General features: G+C 39.1%; 1 protein-coding gene across 3 annotated transcripts in view; it reads right to left on the bottom strand.

Annotated features, from left to right (window-relative positions):
* The window catches only part of RECK (reversion inducing cysteine rich protein with kazal motifs), a 76,445-nt gene extending 51,812 nt beyond the window's left edge, over window positions 1-24,633 (bottom strand). Inside the window, exons 1-7 of one of the 3 annotated variants that reach the window (XM_032860573.1) lie at window positions 24,477-24,578; window positions 11,900-11,958; window positions 8,473-8,506; window positions 7,790-7,864; window positions 6,794-6,830; window positions 5,367-5,452; window positions 3,878-3,925 (exon numbers count right to left, since the gene is read on the bottom strand). In XM_032860573.1, the coding sequence (XP_032716464.1) occupies window positions 3,878-3,925; window positions 5,367-5,452; window positions 6,794-6,830; window positions 7,790-7,864; window positions 8,473-8,506; window positions 11,900-11,916 (297 nt within the window). In that variant the 5' untranslated portion in view covers window positions 11,917-11,958; window positions 24,477-24,578. Of the gene's footprint in view, window positions 1-2,586; window positions 2,665-3,877; window positions 3,926-5,366; window positions 5,453-6,793; window positions 6,831-7,789; window positions 7,865-8,472; window positions 8,507-11,899; window positions 11,959-24,476 lie in introns of those variants that run through there. The other 2 variants (XM_032860571.1, XM_032860574.1) reach the window with 2 other exon arrangements.
* Between the last annotated feature and the right edge of the window lie 982 nt (window positions 24,634-25,615).

Genomic DNA, 25,615 nt, shown 5'->3' with positions numbered 1-25,615 from the left:
GAGTTGGGAGATCATCAGCCAAATCTCCATCCATTGCAGAAATCCCTCCCACAATATGTGAATCCAGTAAACCTCTGCTTGACCATTTCCACTGAAAAGAAGTTAGTTCTCTTTTTCTTGGAACATCTTATTCCAACAGTCTCATTCAACACAGGTAGGGGCCTCCTAATTGGTATCTGGATCTCTTCTAGGTCCCTAAAAAAGCAATTTCAAAATCCAGCTCTCCACTTTTTTCAACACTTTATCTTTCATCGAGTTTTCTTTAACTCTCAAGGTCCAAGCGTTACTTCACAGTTGACTTGGGCATGATCTCTCTCCTCCTCTTTAGTCCTGTTTTCTAACTACCTCTGAGATACAGGTTATTATATTTAAAAACACCAATACTCAGTATCTCTCCATTTCTTTAAACTCCCTTCACAACATATATGCTTCACAACATATATGTTGCTGTGTATTTTCTCTTGTTTAAAAAACTGAGTATTATTATTGTTTTCTACAATCTGTGTGTGTGTTTTACCTTTGTCACTTTGTATTTTCATCATTCTCATTTTCCTTTGCATCTCAAAAAAGGTATTTTATAACTGCCTTTAAGGGTCCAGTAATGGCAATTCTTCATTTTTGTTGTCCGAAAATACCTTAATTTTGCCCTTGCAAAATATTTTTACTGGATATGGAATTCTAGGTTGATAATTATTTTCTTTCAGAACAATTTAGGTATCATTCCACTGTGTCTGGTTTCCTCTGCTGCTATTGAGAAATCAGCTATTAGTCTCCTTTGAAGGCAATGTCTTTTTTCCCTGACTGCTTTTAAGATCTTTGGCTATGAGGTATGTCTGTAATGTACGGATTTTTCTTTTTTTAATCCTGCTGGAGATTTATTGGGTCTTATTAAATATTGCCTCTGTCCCATATTCTCTTTTCTTCTTCTAGTATTCCAATTTGAACACTTTATCTCCCATGTCCCTTAAACTCTCTTTTTGTCTGTCCTTCTGTGCTGTTTGTCCATATAATTTCCTCAGTTCTACCTCCCAATTCAGGAATAATTGTGTTTTTTTTTTTTTTATATTTTCCTGAACATTATCTACTATATTCAATTCACCATTAACAAATCCTGTTGACGGATTCTGCCTTCAAATCTCTGATTTATTCCTGAATACTTGGTTCTATTGTTATCATCCTAGTTTGGGGCCTTACCTACTTTTAGCTAAGGTACAGGGGTTTGTGAGATCTAAAACTTAGCATGCATACCATTAAGGCTTTTTTATTCCTATATTTCTAAAATATGGAGTTGTTATATTGGTCTCCTATTACAGAATCTTCGTCATCTCCTTCTACTTAATGATGGGCTGAGCCCTAAAATACCATCTTTCCAGGATCTGGTCCATGTTGCTTATCCAACTAAGCACAGATTCTCAGCCCCAAACAGGTCTATTTTCTTTCTGTTCCCTGCACAAGCCATGTTTTTGATCCACAGTCTTTTTACCAAAGTATGCCAATCCTTTCAGGCCTTTCTCCTTTGCAAAGTTTCCCCTGATAAACCCCAACATGCTCACTCTGCTTTCTGATTTCCCTGAACCCTCGTGTGTGTTGTATATATTTCAATTCTATACTCAGATACAATTCTTTAGTATTTGAAGTTAAATTATAAGTAGCTGAGCTAGAATTCTAAAGTTAGGTAAAACTCCAAAGTTTATGCTTTCTATTATATAAAACTGCCTTTACATTCAATAAATAATTGATTTGTATAAGAAAAGGAACCAGATGCTATAAAATCAGATATAACAATGCTTTACAATTAACTACTTTCTCTTAGCTTGGTTGGAACAAAACAGAATTTTAAATGGCATTAAAATTTTTAAACTTTATTCATTTAAGTACATTTCTCAGGAAATGCCCTCAAAAGGGCTCCTGAAGCAGCTTTCCAGTTAAGACAAACATTAGCTCCTCCAAATAAAATTACTCACTCTCTGAATATCTAATCAAGCTTCATAAAACCATCCTGTAGGGTAAATGCTAAGCCCTGTAACTGTAAGCCTAAAGTAACAGCTTACACATCTGGAAGTTCACTCCAGGGATCACTCTCAGTGTTAAGGAAAAGATACTGAAAGCCTAGTTTTATAAATTATACTTTGTAGATAAACAACCAGTCCAGTTAAAATAGCTTGCATTACACCGTATTTACCCTATTCACTTCTTAACAAATAGTCATAGTCTTTGGACTAGACTTCAACAATCGTGAGAGTGAATGTTATTTGGGGTTTATAATGCAGAACCCTCCTTCGGCATTCAAGTGTTCTTTTATTTCTAAGTAATACATAAGATATCAAATTGAGCCTTGAATTATCTTGAATAATTTATAGAGTCAGTTTTTAACAGATTTATATTACATATGTAAATTTTTCATATATATCATACTACGTATATGTATTTACATATGTATTTTTACATATATATGTAAAAGAACCCCCTTGGCATGTAGATTTTTGGAAAACAGTTGCTTAATTCTAGGCCAATAAGGGAGGACAGACTGGGAAAAGTAAACTATCCTTAGTATTTCTCTCATAGGACAGTGTTTATCTCTCTTACCTTTCCTGTCCCGTCCTTCATCAACACATACTGGCAGACTTCCTAGGGCAATGCAGAAATCCAGACAAGAGAAGGAAGCACACTAAAATAATGGAGGACAGGCTACAGGAGATGGACAGTGTCAGACATCATGGGGGAGAAAAGAAGGAATTATCACAGTTAGCCACTTTGTTCAAGAGAAACTAAAACTAGTTATTTCAAAGGTAGAGAGATAAGGAAAAAAAAAAAAAGAAAGATCTTTTATTTCTTTGCAGCAAGGATCCTTTTAATAAGAACAGAGAAGAGTTGCTGTTGTTCTGGAAATGTGTTCAGAGAAACAGATATAACTTAGCAAATAGTACAAAGGGACAAAAGATAAATTAAGATTTTTCCAATTTAAAAACATTAATCAAGAGATATAATTATAGGCATCAAGAAAAGAAAAAAAAAGGTAGAACTATAATCTAGAAGGTATTAAGAGAACTGTTCTTCCTTTTCTAAGAGAATACAGACTATTAAAAGCAAAGGAATCCCAATGTTAATAGGTAAAAATGATGAATGAGGCATATGCATGTTAAGTACCCTTAACTGCACGGTCTTAATGCTATGAAGAACAATTATGTCACATTTAACAATGGAGTTCTAAAAATTGAAGAAAGTAGTCCAGTGAGGAGCTTTTTCACATCAGGGACAATCATCTGTAAGTATTTGCATGATGTGAAATACCTCCTCTATGCCTGCCCTAGGAACCACCCATCTAGATACACGTGCTGGAAATACCACCAATGGGAGACAAGAGTCCTTCAGATTTAATTCAGACTTTGTAATTTAGTACTTTTTCCTCCAAATGCAAGAGCTAGCAAAGTTTGAAGCTATTCACACTAGCAGTGTGATTTTGTTTCTTTCAATTAGAGATAGTTTATAAAGATGGATACCTGAATGGGTCAATGTATAGGAAAAGAGGCAAAAAAGGACATGGAACCTAAGAAAAACTACTGTACAAACTTGGATACAATCAATTGCTATTATGAATACATTATAGGTTAAAGCATCTATGTGATGTAGGCATTTCTTTAAAAAAATTTTTTTTAACTTTAAGATTTTATTTTCTTAACTCATGTATAGCTAATAGGGCATTTCTTTAAAATTAATGTTCAATTTCAACAAGTCGATTAATGTCATGACCTTTCTAAACAAGGTAAAGTAAAAGGCAGTTTAATGCAAGAATGAATTCATTTTTAAATTTTAATGATTTTATTGATTCTGATAATATTTGAATTATCTATCCAAATTTGTTAAATAAAATGCATACCTCATATTCTTTTCTGCAAACTTTGGAAATATCATTTTTTGAAGATGCCTAAAAGATAACAAATTTCTCCATTAATTTATTACACATGCTATTCAATACAGAACAAAAAGAACATACATTAATATGTTACTTGCTGGTATGATATAAGGAAAATCTTACGCTCCAATACTTAAAAGTTCACAAAATACAACAAACAAATTTCAGGCACGTTCTTTAAAACAAATATCAGCCCCAGAACCTCCCTGATATGCTAAAACTTCACTCTTTTATGGCTTTAATCTCACATAATAACAGGGTTCTTTTGTTATTTCAGAAACTAGATGACTTTGAAGGAAATGTAAATCAGAGAACTTTTTCTTAGTTGAATTTCACTCTGTGGCAAATTTTCTTGTGAAGCTCTGCCAGGGCATTTATATTCTGCTTCTTCTTTAACCCTTTATATTCTAAATTCTCATACTGATTTATGAGTCAATCTCCTCAGAAAAGATCCACATGTAATGGACGGGCCAACTAAAGAGGGAAAGGTTATGCCAGGCAATTAAAAAAAGTTGTTTTTATGTAATTCTCTTTGTGTCCCCCTAGACCCATTACAGTTCAAATCCTCTGCAACTCAGCTTCATCTCAACTGCAACTTCAGCTTCATCTGCTGGAGCAGAGCAGCAGATTGCTAGGCTGTGTGCTGCTCAGTGAGCTTTGCTCAGGCTAAATAGTACAGTGGTCTGAATAAAAGTAAAGGTGCCACCATGTCTCATGGACTCTGGTCCAGAGACCACTCATTAAAAGAAGAAAATAAGAGAAGGCTTTCAAGCTGTGGTTTCCAGTCCACCTAAATTTCCCAGTTACGTCTACTCTCACCAGTTGGGAGTATGAGCAGCTAGGAGACCAGTTTTCCCACAGCACTCTGAGAAACCACACACAGTGAAATTTCACTTTGTGAAAATACACACAGTGAGGAAGAGCTCAGGGGCCTAACTTGAATTGGACCAGAGATCTATCCAATCAAAGAGAAGTCATAGTTCACTGCTGGAGTCGTGCTCACCTTAGGAGCAGAGAAGGGATATAAGAACATGATCAGGATAAACCCATGATAAAAGAGAGAAGGAAAGATGAAAGCTAAATAAGCCAACTGAGTCATCTGCTCTCATCCAAGCATACTCTAAATTTATACAACCATTTGTAGTCATTCAGCATGGACTAAGTATCACCATAGGCAGAGTACAAAAGGCTTCAGTTCCTATCATATTTTTTCTTCTCTCTTGCATGGCTAAGAGAAGAAAAAATAAGAAAAGGCTGAAGGTCTTACAAGCAGCAGCCATAACTGAGAAAGCAGCAAGTCTAAAAGGAAGTGGTCTACGTAAGAAATGCTAAACTGGCAGCTTTTATGGGTCACATCTCCAAAGGTATGAAGTGGGCAAAGTCCAAGACATACACAGAGCTAATACTCACACTGTATGCCACGCAGTTTATGAGTCTGACTGCCCAGTATTACCTGCTTGCATGCCTGTCGACACTCCAAGGTAATAGCCAGTTCACAGCAGCCTAAGCCAACCCAGCCATCAGACTTCTTAAAGACACCTTAAAAAACAAAATATTCAAATGTTTTGGTCATAAGCAGTAACAAACATAAACGGCATGCCAAACTGGATCGTGGATCTCACTAAAAGTCAAAGCAGGTGTCCATAGGAAAACTAGCTGAGACAGCAAGGCCTCAAAATTATTAAGGCCCTCCTCCCACCATTACTCCCAATGCTGTCAGTCTTCTCAGAGCCCCCACAACATACTCATCAGGTGCTTTGTTTTTTCTTTTCTCTCTGCCCACCCTAAACTCTCTTTAGATCATTCTCACTCTTGGGTAGACAGTGTCTCTAGAGGACACATAGGTTAAGGAAAGCAAGAAGAGGCCTCCTCACTTTACAACTGTGAATCTGAGGCAAAGCTTCCAATTAATATGTAAACAAAAAAAAATTTGTGATCTCTGTCAAATAAACAAAAGCCCCACTGACTCTGTCCAAGGACAGAGTCAATGGGGCTAAAAAGAAAAAGCAATCAAAGATAAATTGAGAGATTCCAGTCCAGTGTCATTCACAAGACGGGCATTTATGAGTTTGTTTTTTTTTTTTAAGATTTTATTTATTTATTTGACAAACAGAGAGATCACAAGTAGGTAGAGAGGCAGGCAGAGGGATAGGGGGAAGCAGGCTCCCTGTCAAGCAGAGAGCCCGATGTGGGGCTCGATCCCAGGACCCGGAGATCATGACCTGAGCTGAAGGCAGAGGCTTAACCCATTGAGACACCCAGGCACCCCTATGAGTTTGGTTTTAAATTTATACTTCAGATGTTACCAGGATGCAGAGATCCATCCTGGTGCTGTGTCTAGAAGTTGTGAGTACAACTTAGATTTGAAGGCTGTCTTCCCGGGGCTGATTAGTTAACAGTTCTGGGAAGGAAAGCAATTACCAGGTAAGTGTGGAGAGAGAAGAGAAGAGGCCCCCACACACGAAAAACCAAGGTCTTTAATGGGGGGAGGGGAGTGGAGAGGGAAGGCAGGAGAGGATAAGATCATGCATGAGGCCAAGGTGGAGTCATAAGGATGTAGCAGTCACAGTACCAGGTGCTGCAGGGCAGTCAAAGGGAGTAAGTACTGAGAAAAGTCCGTATGATTTTAAGTATCGTGAGATCCTAGTGCTCTTTCAAAAACCCGTTTCACTAGAATGGAAGAAGTAGAGACAAGAGTACAGTCAATGATTGAGTGAATGAGAATAAACTATACATTCAAAAATTTGGGTGACTACAAGAAAGAGAAGATAGGAATTCAAGGGGATACATTATGTTACAGGACTATGACACAGATTTTACAACCACAAAATAAGTTTTTAAAGATAAAGTGCTAAATAAATGTTACACTTCTTTGCTTACCTGGCAAAGATGAATTCATACAACTCCAAATTTCAACCTAAAATTGTAATCACCAAAAAGCTTTTATATAACCAGTTCCTAAATATGACAATTTATACAGAAATTATGTACAGCTAATTTGATTATGTTTGTCTCTATATAGTCAGTGTTCTAAGACTATATGAGTATCAAGCAGCTATTGAAGGAAGAAAAAATAAAACTGAGATGCAAAAATATTGCTCGCTATCTTCCCATCTAAGAGCACTAACGATGAGTCTGGGTACTCAGGATGCTTATTGGAATCACTGTTTCTAACCACAAAGACAAAAGTGTCTATAGAGCAAGTAAAGGTAAATGTAACTGTCAGAATTTTTTGATCAAGTTTTCGCCGCTCACATAATGCAAGTCACCATATCTAAAAAGTCTGTCTCATGTAAGTTCATATTCCGTAGCCTGGCCCACCAGTGTCCTGAACACTGAGGATGGACCAAGCACTGTAAAGATTTTAAAGTTACATGATTCAGACATGCAAGCAATATATCTACAATACACCAAAAATTGGGAAGATAGGAATAATGAGAAGTCACACATTTCCCCTTATCCCAAATTTAACTTTTCCCAAATTCAAAATAAATATAAGATATAGTTATTATGGTTTTCATATTATCATCAAAATAATGTTATCTAATAACATTATCTAATAACAATATCTAAAACATTATCAAAATAATAAGTAAAATTCCAAATTCAAGATAAAAGGTTATAATGAAATTTAAAGACTGTAATACATTTATATTTAGTATTATTTTTATACCTACATCATAGGATAAACAATAAAAGATGAAAGATAATATTCTACCTAGCAATTTGTGTGACAATCTTTTTAAAATACCTAGTTAAATCTAACATTTTAATCTGGTCACAAACCCAAATCATTTTGAAAATTTTCCTGAATCTAGAAGTTAACTCATTAGATGGCTTCATTTAGACAAAAGCTTTAAGTTAAACAAAACCTACCATTGTTTCAGGGCAATAATCTGGGGCTCGCTGTAACAGATGCTTTAGTCGGGATTCACTTTTTGAGGAGAATATCTATTTGAAAAAAAAAAAAAGTTTTTGTGGCATTTTTCTGCAAGAAATAAGATGTAAAATTTGTTGTCCTCTATACTTATCAGTTGTCTATTTTCCAACTTCCTTTTATAAATGGGAAACCTTTGGAAATATCTAAATTAAGCTGAGGTAACATCTCTTAAACAGTTGGTGAGTTTGGCAAATAATCAAGAAAGTCCATATATGCAAGTCTAGACCTTTTCTAACGACCAAAAATGGAAAAAACCATGCTACCAAATCTGTTAGAGGACAAAGGAGAAAAAGAAGAAAACAGAAAAGAAAAAAAGATAAGTTTATTCTAAACTGTTCTATAAACCGCTGTTAGTCAACTGACAACAATGTAAAACAGATTATGTCATACCCTTCTTAACGAACAACAAGTCTGTGAATAGCATTATGGCATAAACTTCCATAAAATACCATTAAATAGAGACAAAGCCATTTTTAATAAAGATGCTGAGGAGGTGACCAGTTCATTCACCAGGCTAACTGGTGGCTCTCTTCCAAACAGAATTTTAATTACTGCAATTACAATTTGATGTCTCAGTAAATTATAAGCCATTATATATGGGATAGAACTTCATGGTTACCTGCAAATAGTCAAGACTGTGAAATCCATGAATGCTAAGGGCAATGAAAAAGGATTTATCTCCAGTTAGTTTTAGTAGCCATTTTTCTCCCAAACTACCAACTATAGTTAATACGTGACAAGAGCTAGAATATCACCATTTTGCAACCATTAGTGAATTATGCATTTAGGCAATTATCAATAATGACTATAATGTTAATTACAAAAAGAAGCAATCAGACAAAGTAACATTATGAGTAAGACCTGCTGAACTAACAAACAAAACCAAAATAAAGCAAAACCTAACCTGAATCTGATCAAGCCTCTGGAACTGTCTCGTTAGGTTACTATTAGCCATGTGTGGCTATCTAAATTTAACCTTAAATCAATTATGATTAAATAAAATTTAAAATTCAGTTCCCAAACTTTTTCTCTTTCTCCTCGACCTCTTTAAACACATTCTTTTTTTTTTAACTTTTAAATTTTTTTAAATTAACATATAATGTATTATTTGTTTCAGGGGTACAGGTCTGTGAATCATCAGTCTTACACAATTCATAGCGCTCACCATAGCACACACCTTCCCCAATGTCCATCATCCAGCCACCCTATCCCTCTCACCCTGCTACCCTCCAGCAAACCTCAGTTTGTTTCCTGAGATTAAGAGTCTCTAATGGTTTGTCTCCCTTCCTGGTCCCATCATGTTTCACTTTTCCCTCCCTTTCCCCCACGACCCCCACCCTGCCTCTCAAATTCCTCAGAGAGATCATATGATAATTCTCTTTCTCTGACTGACTTATTTCACTTAGTTTAATACCCTCTAGTTCCAACTACGTCATTGCAAATGACAAGATTTGGGGGTTTTTGATGGCTGCATACATAGTATTCCACTGTGTGTGTATGTGTATGTGTATATACACCTCATCTTCTTTATCCATTCATCTGTCTTTAAACACATTTCAAATGTTCACTTGGCACATGTAGCTAGTGGCTACCATAGTGGATCACACAGATACAGAATATTTTCATCACTGCAGAAAGCTCTATTGGATAGCTCTGCTCTAAATCTACCTACCAATTACTAAGGAATATAGAGGACAGGGGAACACAATAAATGATACCATGGAGTTGCAAATGGCATAATTCAGATTGTGAGAAACTACAGGATAAATGGCCAGATTTACTCACCAAATAAGCAAAGTCAGGAAAGCAGTGCTTCAGCTCAAGGGATTTCATTTCATTCATTTCATTATGATGATACCATCTAAGAGCCATTTTTGCTTTTAAAAGCTGGATCCTACAACCCTACCAGCCTCAATCTCAGAATGACTGTATGTCCTAATGCCCTGCTAGATGATAAACTGATGGTCTATAGAATGCATTCCCCTGAGGAGTTGGTAAACAGGCTGTAGCATACCAGCCACATGGACTACAACTCAGCCATACATAGGAGTGAACTATGGATTCACATATAACATGTACGAATTTACGAATTTGAAACACATTATGCTGACAGAGCTATATTCAAAATGCGACATTTTGAAAAAGGGACAGAAAATAAATCAGTGGTTTCCAGGGGAGGGGCCAGGGGGAGAGGAGGGGATTGTTTACACAGTGGCACAGGAGAATTTGGGAGGAGTTGATAAAATTGGTGCATTATGGTGTTAGTTACATAATCAAAACCGTACATAAAAAAGCATGGATTTTACTTAAAAAAAAAAAAAGCTGTTGTTCTGACAATACATTTGCAGAAAACTTAATCTGCTATAGTGTTTTGACATGAATTATGTATTTACATGAGCTGAGTCACTATCTTGTTTTATAATTAAAGAGTGTCTTGCAAAATCTTTCTAAACTCAAAATACTATTTGAGGGGGTGCCTGGGTGGTTCAGTTGGCTGAGCAGCTAAGTCTTGGCTTTAGCTCAGGTTGTGGGTCCAGCCCCTAACCCCCCATCATACCCCACACTCAGCAAGGAATCCGCTCTGCCCCTCCCTCCCCTTCTGCCTCTCTTGCCCACCACTCCCGCTCATGCATGCATGAGCTCTCTCTCTCTCTCTCTCAAATAAATAAAATCTTTATAAATAAATAAATAAATTCCTAACATTGTTTGAGAGAAGTTTTAATTCCAGTTAGGTAGCTCTCTAAATTCTAGAAAGTAACAAAATATACATTATTGAAAACTCTTCAAAAGATACTCAAGGTCAGGGTGCCTGGGTGGCTCAGCGGGTTAAGCCTCTGCCTTCAGCTCAGGTCATGATCTCAGGATCCTGGGATTGAGCCCCACATCGGGCTCTTTGCTCAGCAGGGAACCTGCTTCCCTCTCTCTCTGCCTGCCTCTCTGCCTACTTGCGATCTCTCTCTATCAAATAAATAAATAAAAATCTTTAAAAAGAAAAAAAAAGAAGATACTGGAGGCCATTTGTTCTCAAGTGCCAAGGCCAGAACTGCACAACCAAGGTGATGAAAGAAAGTAAAGACTTTATGCACAGGTACTGTCTCAGTGGAACTTAACTTAAAAGGTTCAATCAGAAAAATTCAAACCTACAGAAAAGTTTCCAGAATAGTATAGGACACTCACATAGTCTTCATCTAGTTACTCATTATTAACATTTTGCAACATTTGCTTTAACTCTCTCTACATATACAGATATTATTGCTATTTTGATGAAACATTTTAGGATTCATTACAGACATGGTCATTCATTCCAATTCCCAGCATGTATCTCCCAAGAAAAAGGACAATATCCTATGCCATTGTAATACAATCACCAAATTTAGGATCATAGCACTGATTCATTATTATTATAGTTCATATTAAAATTTCACCAATTTATCCAATAATGTCCTTTACAGCAATTTTTTTTTTTTTAAACTCCAGGATCCAATTCAAGACTGGATATTGCATTTAGTTGTCATATAGCTATAGTTCCTTTTAATCTGCAAGTTTCTTAACCCTGACAACTTTGAAGAGTACTGGCTATTGTTTTGAGGAATATCCCTCAATCTTGATTTGCCCTATTGTTTCCTCATGATTCAGGTTATGTATTTTTTTTTTTTTTAAGATTTTATTTATTTATCTGACAGACAGAGGTCACCAGTAGGCAGAGAGGCAGGCAGAGAGAGGTGGGGGAGTCAGGCTCCCTGCTGAGCAGAGAACCCAATGCAGGGCTTGATCTCAGGACCCTGGGGATCATGACATGAGCCGAAGGCAAAGGCTTTAACCCACTGAGCCACCCAGGCGCCCCTGGGTTATGTATTTTTGACAGGAATGCTACTTAAGATGCTGTGCTTCATTTCAGTGCATTATGTCAGCAGACACATATTAATTTGTTCCATTATTGGTGTTGTGAACTGTGATGACTTGGTTAAGGTGCTGTCCAGAAGATTTCTCCAAAACTATACTTAATAAACAGTCACATAACCTCAACGATTATTATGTAAGCTTACCTGTTCACATACATCATGGCACATCTGATTATCCTTTGAATGATTACAACACAGTGCACCTAAGAGAAAAAATAAACACTAGATGTTGCCCACTATTAAATAAACAAGACAATTAAACTAAATCCAATGGCTACAAAAAATATTTATTCAACAGATTATTATTATTATTATTTTAACTTAACAAACATTTACAAACCAAGGACAGTGCTGTCTGAGCACATGGTCCCTGCCCTCAAGAAGCTTGCAGGCTAATAAGGGAGACTGTCATGTGTACTTTCTATGCACCAGAATTTTACTAAGTTTGCTTTAAGCATTATCTCATTCAATCCTTATAATTACCCTATAGGCTATATTCTATTCTTATATCTACAATGTATGACTAAGTGATTAAAAAAAAGGTAGTAAATTTTGTTTTGGATATGTTAAATTTAAGGCCTATAGGACATCCAGATGGAATAGCAGTAAAGTCAGAAATCTAAACCTGGATTGCAGGTAAAGCCAAGCTGAAAGATCCAAGTGGAAAGTCCTCCACATAAAGGAGACATACGGAAATGACAGACATTACCTAGGGAGAGTGAGTAGTGAGAAATCACAGCACCAAATCTAAAGAACACAAAGTCTGTGACATGGGAAGAAATAAGAAAAAACACTGAGATGGAACAGTCAGACAGGCTGGTCAGCCTCAAGAGAGTAGTATTACAGAAGAGGGAACAGTGTCATGTACCAAAACATACAGGTTAGATTGAAGACTCAAAAAAAGGAAATGCAGTTATCAATTAGGAGGCCACTTAGTAATCTTCACAAGGTACTTTCTTTGGAGCTACAAGTGGATGATATTAAGTAGTAAACCAGAGGTGAGGAAGTATAAACAACAAATAATGGCTCTCATTAAGTCTGGCAGAAACAGGAGGGAAGGGGCACCTGGGTGATGCAATCAGTTAAGCATCCAACTCTTGGTTTCCACCCAGGTCTTGATCTCAGGGATTGAGTCCCTGAGCAGTGCTCTGTGCTCAGTGGGTAGTCTGCTTGGGGTTCTCTCTCTTTCTCTCCCCCTCTAGTCCATCCCTGCTTGTGCACGCTTATCTCAAATAAATAAATCTTAAAAAAAGAGAAATGGGAGGGAAAAAGAGAGTAGTGGTTACAGGAGGATGCGGGATCAAAGGAAGAAAAAATCCTCCCTCCCCATTTGTAGTTGGCCTTTTCCCCTGAGTCCTGGGACGAAGACTCTAATACTTGAAATTTCTAGAGTAAGAGGTATATTTTTGTTATGCTAATGAGGTATGCCCCCCACCCCCAAATGTCTCACCTAGATAACTTTAGGATAGGGGCCGGTATGTCAGAAAAGACCAGCCATTTGATGAGAAGGTTAGAAGATTGGGACTTTGAGCCACATGACAGCAGCCGAACCTCTAGCAAGACTGGACATGGAGATCGAGTTCAACCATATGGCCAACAATCCAATCAATCATGTCTATGTGATGAAATCCCAATGAACACTAGATACTGCAGCTAAGTGGATCTTTCCTAGTTGGTGAAGACGCTGATGTGCCAGGAAGGTGATACACACTGATCCCGTGAGAAGAAGGCACAGAAGCTCTGCATTTCCTCCTAGACCTCACCCTGTGTGGCTCTTCACTTGGCTGGTCCTCCTGATTTGTATCCTTTATAATAAAACTGCAATCATAACTATAGTGCTTCCCTGAGCTCTATGCATCATTCTAGTGAATTACTGATTTTGAGGTGGTCATGGGAAGTCTGGATTTATATAGCCAGTTGTTCAAAAGTATGGGTAGCCTAGAGACTGCCTAAGTGTGGCTGGTGTCTGGGATAAGTGCTGTCTCGTGGACAGCACTTGTGGAGTCTGCTCTAATTCTGGATGGTTAGTGCCAGAACTGAACTTCCATACATACAGCTGTGGTTGAAACAGAATATTGGAGAAATGAGGTGATTGCTGGAAAGAGATACGGGTTTAAGAAAAAGCACTGAGGGGGGCGCCTGGGAGGCTCAGTGGGTTAAGCCTCTGCCTTCGGCTCGGGTCATGGTCTCCAAGTCCTGGGATCAAGCCCCACATCAGGCTGTCTGCTCAGCAGGGAGCCTGCTTTCTCCTCTCTCTCTGCCTTCCTGTGTACTTGTGATCTCTGTCTCTGTCAAATAAATAAATAAAATCTTAAAAAAAAAATCCCATTTAAAAAAAAAATAAAAGTAGGGGCACCTGGGTGGCTCAGTGGTTAAAGCCTCTGCCTTCGGCTCAGGTCATGATCCCAGGGTTCTGGGATCGAGCCCCGCATCAGGCTCTCCGCTCAGCAGGGAGCCTGCTTCCCTTCCTCTCTCTCTGCCTGCCTCTCTGCCTACTTGTGATCTCTGTCAAATAAATAAATAAATAAATAAAATCTTAAAAAACAAAAACAAAAAGTAGAAAAGTCACTGAGGTGCCTGGGTGGCTCAGGCAGTTAAGTGTCTGCCTTTGGCTCAAGTCATGATCCTAGAGTCCTGGGATTGAGCTCTGCATCAGGCTCCCTTCTCCTTCTCCCTCTGTCCCTCCATGTGCTCTCTCTCTCAGATAAATAAAATCTTAAGAAAGAACGAAAGGAAGGAAGGAAGGAGAAGAGAAGAGAAATAAAGAAAAGAAAAGGCACTGAATTCGGGGCAAGGGGTGCAATAGTGAATAAATGTTATATTCTCTGACTTTATGCAGGTCTGATGGTAAAACAAAGTCTAGACAAGAGGAAAGGATATAAGGACACTAATAAATTATGAGGGAGGTTGATAGCCTCCATTTTCTCAGTAAAACACAGATTAGGTCTGAAAACAAAAACAGTTGAGACGGGGTTGGGGGCTTGAGGCGAAACTGTGGAAGTGTGGAGCAGTCACTTTGGAGAACAGAGAAAGGAGGCAACTATAAATATGTCTCTCAAACTTGTATTCTACTCATGAGTTGTTAATATCTATCCCTCAGGAGAAAACGTTTCATGTTCAAACGAACTGGGAAATGAAGAATTTTAAAAAGTTAAAAAAGAGAATTCTTTATTGTAGGACTTCGCAAAGCCTTTAATATGCTTACACTTTACTAATCTCCCCAAAAGAGATCTAAGTAGACAGACTTCTCAGAGCACAGCATTTTTTTCATGGCACTAACATTTCAGAATGCCAGTTTGAGAAACAACAAATCAGAGAAAAGGAAAAACATTGCCAAGCAGCATTACAGGCCAGGAAATGCATAAATGGGCTACGGAAATAAACAGCAGAGAGATGTTATTCTACAGTGTACCTAACTGGAAAAAAGATATAGCTGGATTGATCAGGGGCTGTCAAAAGAGACAAGATGAAAATGTTACATTTCAGGCAGCTAGATCTGATACAATGGTTTAAAACATAAATTTGCAATATTATCTCTTCAAATGCAATATACACAATTTCAGTACACAAAGATGAAAGCAGAGCTTTTTTGATTGAAGGTAGGATCTGTATTGGGGGAAAATGAATGAATAGATGAATAAACAAAGAGCTCTTTAGATCTCACCAACAAGCCTTCTAAATTCCAAACTGGAAATTGTTTTCCATAAAACAGGGTGTATGGGGTGCGGGCAATCACTCATAAGGCTTTCTCAAAACACCCCTTCTCAAAAACAAACAAACAAAACACCCCTTCTCCCTGTCATGCCACACCACGCTTCCCCCATCTTCTAAGATTCCTGTTAGGTCCCCAGTCTTATTATGCATTACAATGGGAAAGGCAGATAGGAAAAAGAAAAACCAAACCAAACCAAAAAAAGGCTCTCTCCTGTGATAATGATGTGCTCTTTTGAAGTGCTGAAGAAGTTGCCACTTTCTACCATCTTCTAACACAAAGGTCATTTGAGGGCAAAAAAAGTCCAGCTGATCTTGAGCAAAGATAACTCAGGATAACATATGGTCCCAATAAGCACAAGCTTAGCAAAAAGTAAACAACCAGGCAGACAAGAGTCTGATTTGGGCCTAGGGACTTTTGTAAAACAGTTTCTTGGAGCAAAGGTCTATTTAGAACAGAAGCAAAATGTGTTATAATTAAAATTAAAAGTCCAATAACAATGGAAAGTTTTATTAAAAATATAAATATAAAAGCCCATTTCCCCCTGTTTAATAGTTAAGGTCAAATATACAATGTAGTGACCACCAAAGTTAAATTTTTTAAATAATTCTTTTTTTTTTTAAGAAACCCCAAAGTTTGGAAAATAAGATGAAAAATGATCTATACTCCCACTGTCTTGCCAGAACCTATGCTGACATTTTGACATATTTCCTTCTAGTCTTTCAAAAGCCCTTTTTTTTTAAAAAAAAAAAAAAAAAGATTTTATTCATTTATTTGACAGAGAGAGAGAGAACACAAGCAGGGGGAGTAGGAGTGGGAGAAGCAGGCTCCCCACCAAGCAGGGAGCCTGACTCGGAACTCGGGACCACGACCCAAGCCAAAGGCAGACACCCAACGACTGAGCCACACAGGCGCCCCTCTAAAAGCCTTCTGATAATTCTGACAATATGGGATCACAGAGGGCAGCCCAAAGTCTTCTGGTAATAACTCCCTTCCCCCTCCCAACGGAGCATTCCTCACTAATAGTACATTTCCTCCCTTGACAGGACTGCCACACTCCATGAACAGGCTAGGGGACCTATGTTCCATCATATTTTCCATATCCTATCCTTAACCTTAACCATTATTACATTGGTGCACATTTTTCTTCTTTGAAACAACAAAACTTTTTACAATCTTTAACAGTACATATTTTTCAAGAAATAAACGTCTACAAATAGACATCAATTCACATGCCTCCCCTTCACACGGGGAGAAGGGATTCAAATGCAATTATGTGGCAACTAAAGGTCTTTGTCTTTTTTAGAGCTATTAAAAATGGATTAATTGGGTCATTTAACAATTAGAGTGCAAAAAAACTCTCCAAGGCCTAATTTTTTTTTTTTAAGATTTTATTTATTTATTTGACAGACAGAGATCACAAGTAGGCAGAGAGGCAGGCAGAGAGAGAGAGGAGGAGGCAGGTTCCTTGCTAAGCAGAGAGCCCGATGTGGGCCTTGATCCCAGGACACTGGGACCATGACCTGAGCCGAAGGCAGAGGCTTTAACCCACTGAGCCACCCAGGTGCCCTTAATGTTTTTATATAAGACAATTTTAGAAATGTTTTGTTTTTATAATTTGATTCTAATCTAATTTCTTGTTCTTCAAGAAAAATAGTTTAAAACTCTTATTCTCAAGAAATGGAATTGAACAGATAAAGGTAAATTAGTTAAAAATAAACTTGATATTGACATGATGAAAATAAAAAGCCCAGGTGTTATCCTCATTAAAGACATATGGATATTTTGCACCTCATTCCAAGAGTCTATAATTATAAAATTAATAAAAACCAAAGAGATTGCTAAAAGCCATGTATACTGGCTTTAAGAAGATATTAGTGTAACCTAGAAATATGCAAGCAGAATTATCCAATAATTAGAAACATCAAGGTCTAACAGTTTGGGCCACATGTGTACTAAAGATAGGCAAGTTAGCAGGAAGCACATGCTCCAGCCACGAGAGAAAAATGCAACTTCTAAGACCAACCAGCACTTAAAAAAACAAATACCCTAATCTAAAACTAAAATATTCATAGAATTATAGGATTTTTGAAGTTAAAAGGAATTTTGCGACAGAAACCTCTTAAAAGCTATAATTCAATTTAATGAAAAGCCATTCCTGCTTTCTTTTTTAAAGAAAACAAAGATTCCCCCTAATTAATGTCTTCCTAAAGAATTAATTACTAAAATAGAATATATATATATCCCACACTGTTGAGGAGGGAAAAAAACTACATCTGAGCTGATACTAGAAAAAGTCATTCTAAATAAAAAAGAAGTGTTAATAATAAAAAAAACTCGTCTTATTTTTAATCACATTTTTTTTTTTCAAAACAGCCTGGAAATGGACACTTTTAAAACATTTAAATGACAACTATATCTTCAACTTAAAAGCACATTCTTGCAATTGTTACATTTATTCCTTTAAAAATATGTGGTGTCTGTGTTTCTACATAAAATGTATCATCAGCTAAGGAAGAGCCAAACAGAAGTGACCACCCATATACCCATTATCTGGGTTCAGCATTGCTGACGTTTCATCATACTGCTTTATCTATCTATCTAGAGAGATACATATTTTTTCTGAATCATTGGCAAATTACAGATATCCTTCTCCATTGCTTCCCTTGTACTACAGTGACAGAACAGCCAGTTATATTCGTCTGATTCTATTACAGGTATGATTACCAGACATACCCTTCATGATGTCACTCTTCTAATAAAGGGCCCACAATGACCTCTTGCTATTCCAGTTCTAAACTTTCCAAGTCTTCTTATAACTTTACCTTCCCTGACCTTCTATTATTTTTTAACAAGGAAAGCCTACAGTTGCCATGAACACAGCCTTCTGACTGAAAAGTTTAGTGCCCTTTCGCTGCTGTCCTAAATCCAGAACATCTTTCAAGGCTTAAATCCCACCTCAACTCTCCAATAACTCTAAGCCCTGTTGATTTTTTGGTTATTGAAAGTCCTGATAGTCTAGTCAGAACTGGCAACTTTAACATTTAAATCTTCTCTAATTACTTTATGTGTGTACTTATGGTATCCCCAATTTGACTGTAAACTTCTTGTATCCATTTAGCATACTGCTCAGCTCAAAACATGATATCCATTGGTTAATAAGTAAAAATTTCTTAGTTATACAATGAATTTATCAGAAAAAAACTAAAAAAAGTTGTATTTCTCCCACTGGGACACTTCAGTATCACACTTCACACAGTGACCAATCAATAATTTAGCAACATCATACAAGGTTTTGGCCTAAGTCAAAAGATAAATTGGACCCAATCATATATTCAGGCACAGTAGTGTATGGCCACGTGGTTGTGGGCCCTGAAGCCATAAGGTCAAGAAGGGCTGCAGCTTGGGAAGCTGAAGTTTTATGGCAGCTCAGAAATGATGAGTAAAAAGAGGAAGCTGATTGGTGGGGAGTGGGAAATGCGAGAGGCACAGAGAAACTATGAAAGGTACAGAGACTTTCTCTAACAGCAGTTTCAGCTCCTGGCTGCTTTCTAGTTCCCACAGCAGTCCCCGAGGTCTGCTTTGCTGAATTTCCTACCTTCGGTTTTCCATATGCTTCCCTGTTAGGTGCTATAGACTAGCCGCCCAATCCTGAGCCACCTTGGTTTCTGTTCCTTTAAGGGGTCAAAAGAGCCATAACCTAGACATTCATCATGCTGAAATAACTAAAGCAAATGACTCTTCTAAGGTCCTCCCCAAAGAGGCTAATAGCCAGTATTTTTAGATAATTCCTTTGTCCATTCTACGCTGCAGGACTCCATCTATAAAAAAAGGAATCTAAAAGTAAAAAGGCCTGGCACCCAGTGGTATAACCAAAAAGTTTCTCTTCTTCATGTTATCTGTGTGCTTTACAACATCCATCATATTACATGCTATATACTTAACTATATCACATTTTTCCTCAGATATATTCTTCACATTTAGAATGTAAATGGGTATGTACTAATACAACCACATAATGTTAGCAATGTAGATATATATATACACATATATATGATAATTAATGTCTGAATTTCCTACTAAACAATAAACCCATGAAAGCAGAGACCATGTCTGTTTTTGCTTATCCCTTTATACCTGGCATCTATCACAGTATCTGGCACTATTAACAGCTTAACAAATATTTGCTGAATGGATTACTGACAGGTATGAAATGGACCTAAGCAGTTATTCCTATTATCCATCTTAAACACATACAAAAACGGAACTTTTGATGCTCTTCTTGGCTCACCTGCCAACCTTCCTCCAATCTATGCTCCTCTCCCCAACTTCCAGACTTCAGTAAATGGCATCATTTTTTAATAAACTGCTCAAGGTAAAAACCTACAAGTAATCTTTAATTTTTTCCTTCCCTCACTTCCCACATCCGATCCATGTGGGATCAGATTCAGGTGGTATCCTGAATCTCTCCTCTTTATTTCCACCACCACTTCACTGTAAATCACCACTATCTCCTGCTTCAAGTACTTCAGAGGGCTTCTTCCAGTGGACCTGCTGTTACTCCTACCCCACTACAATCATTTTTTTTCATTCAGCAGCCAGAGTGATCTAAAATACAAATCAAAGCTTACATCTCTTACACAATAGTCTATTGGTTTCTTTCTGCACAAGGAATAAAATCCATAATCCTTATGTGGCTTTTTGCAAGGCTCAGTACTGTTAGCCGTAGCCCACCCTCCTGCTCACCATGTTGGTTCCTTCTTGACTTTGGGCCTCTGCACTTTCTGGTCCCTATCCCTATTTTTCTTAGACATTCAGTCTTCAGATTTTGCTTTTGAACTTTCCTTCCCAAAAACGACTCTCTTGTTATCACTGTGTAAAGAACCACCCCCCACCACCACCCAACACACACACACACAATCCTATTATCAGCTGGTTCCTTCACAGCCTACTTATCACTATCAAAACACATTTTATTTATTTGTTTATTGTCTATCTCTCCTCCGGTAGAATGTAAGCTCCTCGGTAGAATGTAAGCTCCTCGGTAGAATGTAAGCTCCTCGAGAGCAGCAATCCTGTATTTAGAATAGTGCCTGATAGGAGCAAGCACTGAATAAATACAGGTTTTTTGAATAAACAAACCTCTGTGGGATGTTTTGCTCTTTTAAAAACCACACTTAGGGGCGCTTGGGTGGCTCAGTGGTTTAAAGCCTCTGCCTTCAGCTCAGGTCGTGATCCCAGGGTCCTGGGATCAAGCCCCGCATCGGGCTCTCTGCTCAGCAGGAAGCCTGCTTCCTCCTCTCTCTCTCTCTGCCTGCCTCTCTACCTACTTGTGATCTCTGTCTGTCAAATAAATAAATAAAAAATCTTAAAAAAAATATGTTTTAAAAAAATAAAAACCACACTTAAAGTATATAAAAACCACCTTCTTGATATCGTTCTAATTTCTTCTAGAAGAGGCATACAGTGAAAAGTATGGTTACTGAGATTGCTTAAATCTATGGATATGAGACAGGAACTTTTAGCAGCATACCAGAATAAACTGTCATATCTGGTCTATCACCAATCCTAGCTCTTTCCACCATGTGGGCCAAGATAAGTCTTTGAGAAGAGAATCTGCTTTTTATTACTTTCCTCCAGATAGGCGTTTGCTTTTTCTAACTTAAAATTCATTACATTCTTTTTCAGGATTCTAGGCTGACTATTACATAATTCCTTAAATGTCAACTTATTGAAATTTAGCCCTTAATGTTTCATCTTTCCCTTTTTTGTACCATTACAAAACATCTTAAATAGAAACAGACCTATTATCAGATGCCATGACACACAGATCCTGAAACCACAGCATAGGGTCTCATCCCATCCTTCAAAGAGAATATCAGAAATGGGGGAGAGGGCAGTACTGGGATTGGAAAGTACACTGGGATAGTAAGAGTAGCATTACTCCAATGAAGAAGGTGTGCCCTTCTTCATTGAGCTAGAAATATCATTCCCTCATCTCCACCCCCCGGAAAAGCAATAAAAATCACTAAGAACAACTAAGACTTCTAAGTAAAGCCTTATACCAGAGGATATAGGGAAACCCAGATTTGGAGAGGAAAAAGAAGACTGTCTGATCAGGAATAAAAGCCAGGCCTTCACTGAAATACAATTTAATATTCTGTTCTAAATTTTTATTGAGGATTGAAGAACTTTTCCCACACTTTCTACAAATTTACAATGGAAGCTTTTGTCCATTGTAATACTCAATGTCCTTTATGTAGGGACCAGGCAATAAATGTTTCCTAGAACTTAATAGAGGGACAAATCTCACTTTTGGTTCAAACAGAATTTCTCTTTTTCTCAAACAATGCAAACTGTATGTTGTCATGGATTTTTAGAGCTGGAAGGGCCTTTAGAAATTATCTAGCCTAACATTTTAAAAAAATAATTTTATTTAAAGAAATAATTTTATTTATTTATTTATTTGAGAGAGAGAGAGAGCGAGCACGAGCAGGAGCAGAAGGAGGAGACTCTCTGCTGAGCAGGGAGCCCAATGTTGGGCTTGATCCCAGGATGCTGAGATCATGACCCGAGCCAAAGGCAGACCCTTAACGGACTGAGCCACCCAGGAGCCCCTAGCCCAGCATTTTCTAATGTGTCCTTTAGGTATCATGAACAAAAAAGAGTTCATAAGCAAACAAGCTTCTTTCTATAATACTTTTATTGAGATATAAATCATGTTAATCAATTAAACAAGGAGGCCATTAGACTGGGGTGGTTTTAATGGCTTAGTAGTCTTCTTAAGCAAACCAAAACCTAAGCCTATAATGCCTCAAGATTAAGAAATCGAAATCAAAGGACAACCAATCACAAACAGCCACCTAGGCTTTCCCAATAAGTCATCCCCCTAAGCTACAGCCAATCAAATAATTTCCTTGCTTTGCTTCTACCTCTTCTCTATTAAAATCTTTCCTCTAGCTTCTATCACTTCCTGTTTGGTGCTACCTGATTCAAATCAATTTTTGCTCAAATAAACTCTTAAAATGTTTAATATGCCTCAGTTTACACATTAACAATCACGTACTATTAACTTTACCCTTAAAAGTGTACAACTCAGTTGCTTTTAAAATAAAATATTCAGGGGCGCCTGGGTGGCTCAGTGGGTTGGGGCCTCTGCCTTCGGCTCAGGTCGTGATCTCGGGGTCCTAGGATCGAGCCCCATATCGGGCTCTCTGCTCAGCGGGGAGCATGCTTCCCCCTCTCTCTCCCTCTCTCTCTCTGCTTGCCTCTCTGCCGACTTGTGATCTCGGTCTGTAAATAAATAAATAAAATCTTTAAAAAAAAAAAAATAAAATATTCAGAGTTGTGCAACCATCACAACTACTTAATTTAAGAACATTTTCATTATTGTAAAAAGAAACTCCATACCTCTAGAAGTCTTTTTCCCATTCCCCAGCAAACAAGGTTCTTTACTACAGGAATCCTTGGACCCTTTCTTGTGAATCTAACATGTTTTGTGAATTTATAAGAGAAGGGTACAATGTGCAGTGTTTCCCAAACTTATTTAATAGTTAACATTTCAGTGCTTATTATACACTATTCTAAATTTTATACATGTATTACTTCAATTAATTCTCACAATAAAATCCATAAGGTACTATATATAATAAATGTGGATATTAATGCACAAAAAGACTAAGGCTAAGTAACTTGTTCAAATATTCTTAATTACTCTACAGAATCAAGTGGTTGTGGGATGAGAACGGACAACTAGTATTCCATGGGCCATAACTTTGGAAGTGCTTTAGATCAGCTTAATGAGAAAAATGGGGCCCAGAAAGGTCAGCTGATTTAGCCAAGAATACACAGCATATTCTCATTCTCTCTCTCCTTTGATGTCTGACAGCCAAATTTTAGAACTCAATTACAATTAACTATCTAATCCCAGGTTCCCAACACAATTCTCTCTCTTCTTTAAATACTATAGTGCCTTAACAACAAACAAAACCTTTAACACTGTAAACTATCTTAAAATCTTGTTGGGTTTGATTTTGCTTGTTCTTGGTGTCTCTACCTGTAGGCAATGCACTTCACCACTTTGCTTGTATAAACCCCAGCCATCTTATAAAATTTACGCAACTGGGGGATCAATTTTCCTCCCACCCTCATGGATGTCATCTCTCTCCCTCCCTCCCCCCAGTCTTCCATCTCCTCTGGACACTTATTCCTTGAATCCCAGTGGCTTGTGTCCTGCTGTACCCCACCTCCTACAGAGCTGGGGGGGGCGGGGGGAACAAGAGTTGGCATCAACTCCTAAGGCCCAGAAAGTGGGAAACACTGAACAATTTCTTATCCATTCTTGGTTTAATTCCTCAAGAGCAAGAACACAACTCTCCTTAAGCTCAACAGCCCCCAGAAAGCAGGGTTTACTGATTTTAATCTCCCGCCAGAGCCCAGCGCTACCTTGGACACACCATGCACCCGCCGCGGACCGGAGGAGAATTAGATTCAGCAGGCTCGGGCCCATTCTCAGATACTTGAACCTGGTAGGCTGTGGGGCCCATCAGTGCTCGCCGCCTGAGGTATGCCTTTCTGAACCGTGGGTCAAGTTACAGTAACTGGCCAGGGCGGCGGTAAGGCGGCTGCACCTCGGAAATCCCATCCAACCCTTGCGACCGTCCTGGGCAAAGGCATTTCACCACTTCTGGCAGAGAACCGAGTCCGCTGTGGGTATGAGGGTCGATACCGGGGCCCCTGCCCTGTGGGTGACAGGGCAAGGCCTCGAACCCGGGTCACCGTTCCCCGTGCAGCAGATGTTCGGAGCGGAGAAAGCGAGGGTGGAGAGGGCTCCTCGCTCGTCGCGTCTCAGGGCCCTCTCCCGCCTCCTGGGACCTTCCGACCCTGGGTCACCGGACTTGGGCCAGGTCTGGGGGTCGCGCGCACCCCCGCCCCCTGCCTCGCGCCATCTTGGAGCGCTGAGGCGGCCGCCCTGGACCGCCCCGAACCGCTGCTCCAGCAGTTACTCACCCGCACTGCCCGGGGCCAGGCCTCCTGCCACCTCCACGACCCCCGCCACCGCCAGAAGCAGCAGCAGCGTACGTCGCCGGGAAGCCGGGACCGCCGCCATGTCCGGGCCGGGGGTCTCGAGCCACGGGATGCTCGGACCCAGCCTGGCAGCCGCGGCTGCTCGCGGAAACCCCGCCCCGGCGGCTTGGACCTTTACTGATTGGTTGCGGCGCTCTCAAGCCCCACCCCTCAACCTCTGGGAGTTTCCAAAACCTGCTGGGGGGCGGGAACATTCCCGAGACCCCGTCTCTTTGTTAAGGCCCAGCTGTGCGTCGGCTTTTGCTGAGGCGTCCCGCAGACAGCTTTCCCCAAGCGCCAGATCAGAAGATGTCAGATCACGAAGGACCCTTACAACACCTTTACCACCTCTTGAGCTTTGCATCTGGGGTCGCTGAGGCTCACAGAGGAGACTGACCTGCCAGGATCACACTCTTAAGTTCGCCTGAGAGCTAGGGCATAGTCCAAGGCTAAACCAAAGAAACCTCTTTCTTTCACTTCTCTTTACCCTCAATGAGCCTCGTAATATCCATTCTCACCAGATGCTGCCTCCCAGGCAAAGAATCCACCCGGGTCAACTCGACCTCCCCTAAAATCTGAGGGGCACTGCTGAAGTGTCCCTCTCCTAATGGGATGGAGGGACAGTTTCTCCACCAAAGCTCTTTGACACACGTAGCCTCTACGTGTCTTTGATGGACTGTTAAGTACTTATTCCTGTTAGGAAAAGCCGGGTGTTGGAATGGTTGTGTATCTAGATATGGAAACCTCGAATGTCAGATTTAGATTTTGTTTAATAAGTAATTTGGGGAAGGTCCCCCTCCACCCCTTACCACCACAGCTGCTGTGGGGAATGTTTGAGAGGGCCCACTGGCTATTAAAGTGCCTCTCTCCCTCTCTCCGTTACCAAATTAATACCTTTTTTTTTTTTTAAGATTTTATTTGAGAGAGAGGGAGCGGTGGGGGTGGAGAAGGGGAGGGAGCAGAGGGATAAGCAGACTTCCTGAAAAGCGGGTGCTCTCAGGACCCTGAGATCATGACCTGAGCAGAAGGCAGACACTTAACCACTGAGTCCCCGGGGGGCCCCCCCTTTTAAAAAAAATATA

Source organism: Lontra canadensis, unplaced genomic scaffold, assembly GCF_010015895.1.
Source record: "Lontra canadensis isolate GAN:19392208 unplaced genomic scaffold, GSC_riverotter_1.0 scaffold19, whole genome shotgun sequence".
NCBI classification, from domain to species: domain Eukaryota; kingdom Metazoa; phylum Chordata; class Mammalia; order Carnivora; family Mustelidae; genus Lontra; species Lontra canadensis.
The sequence above is the reverse complement of the archived record's forward strand: the minus strand, read 5'-3'. Positions and strand labels throughout refer to the sequence as shown.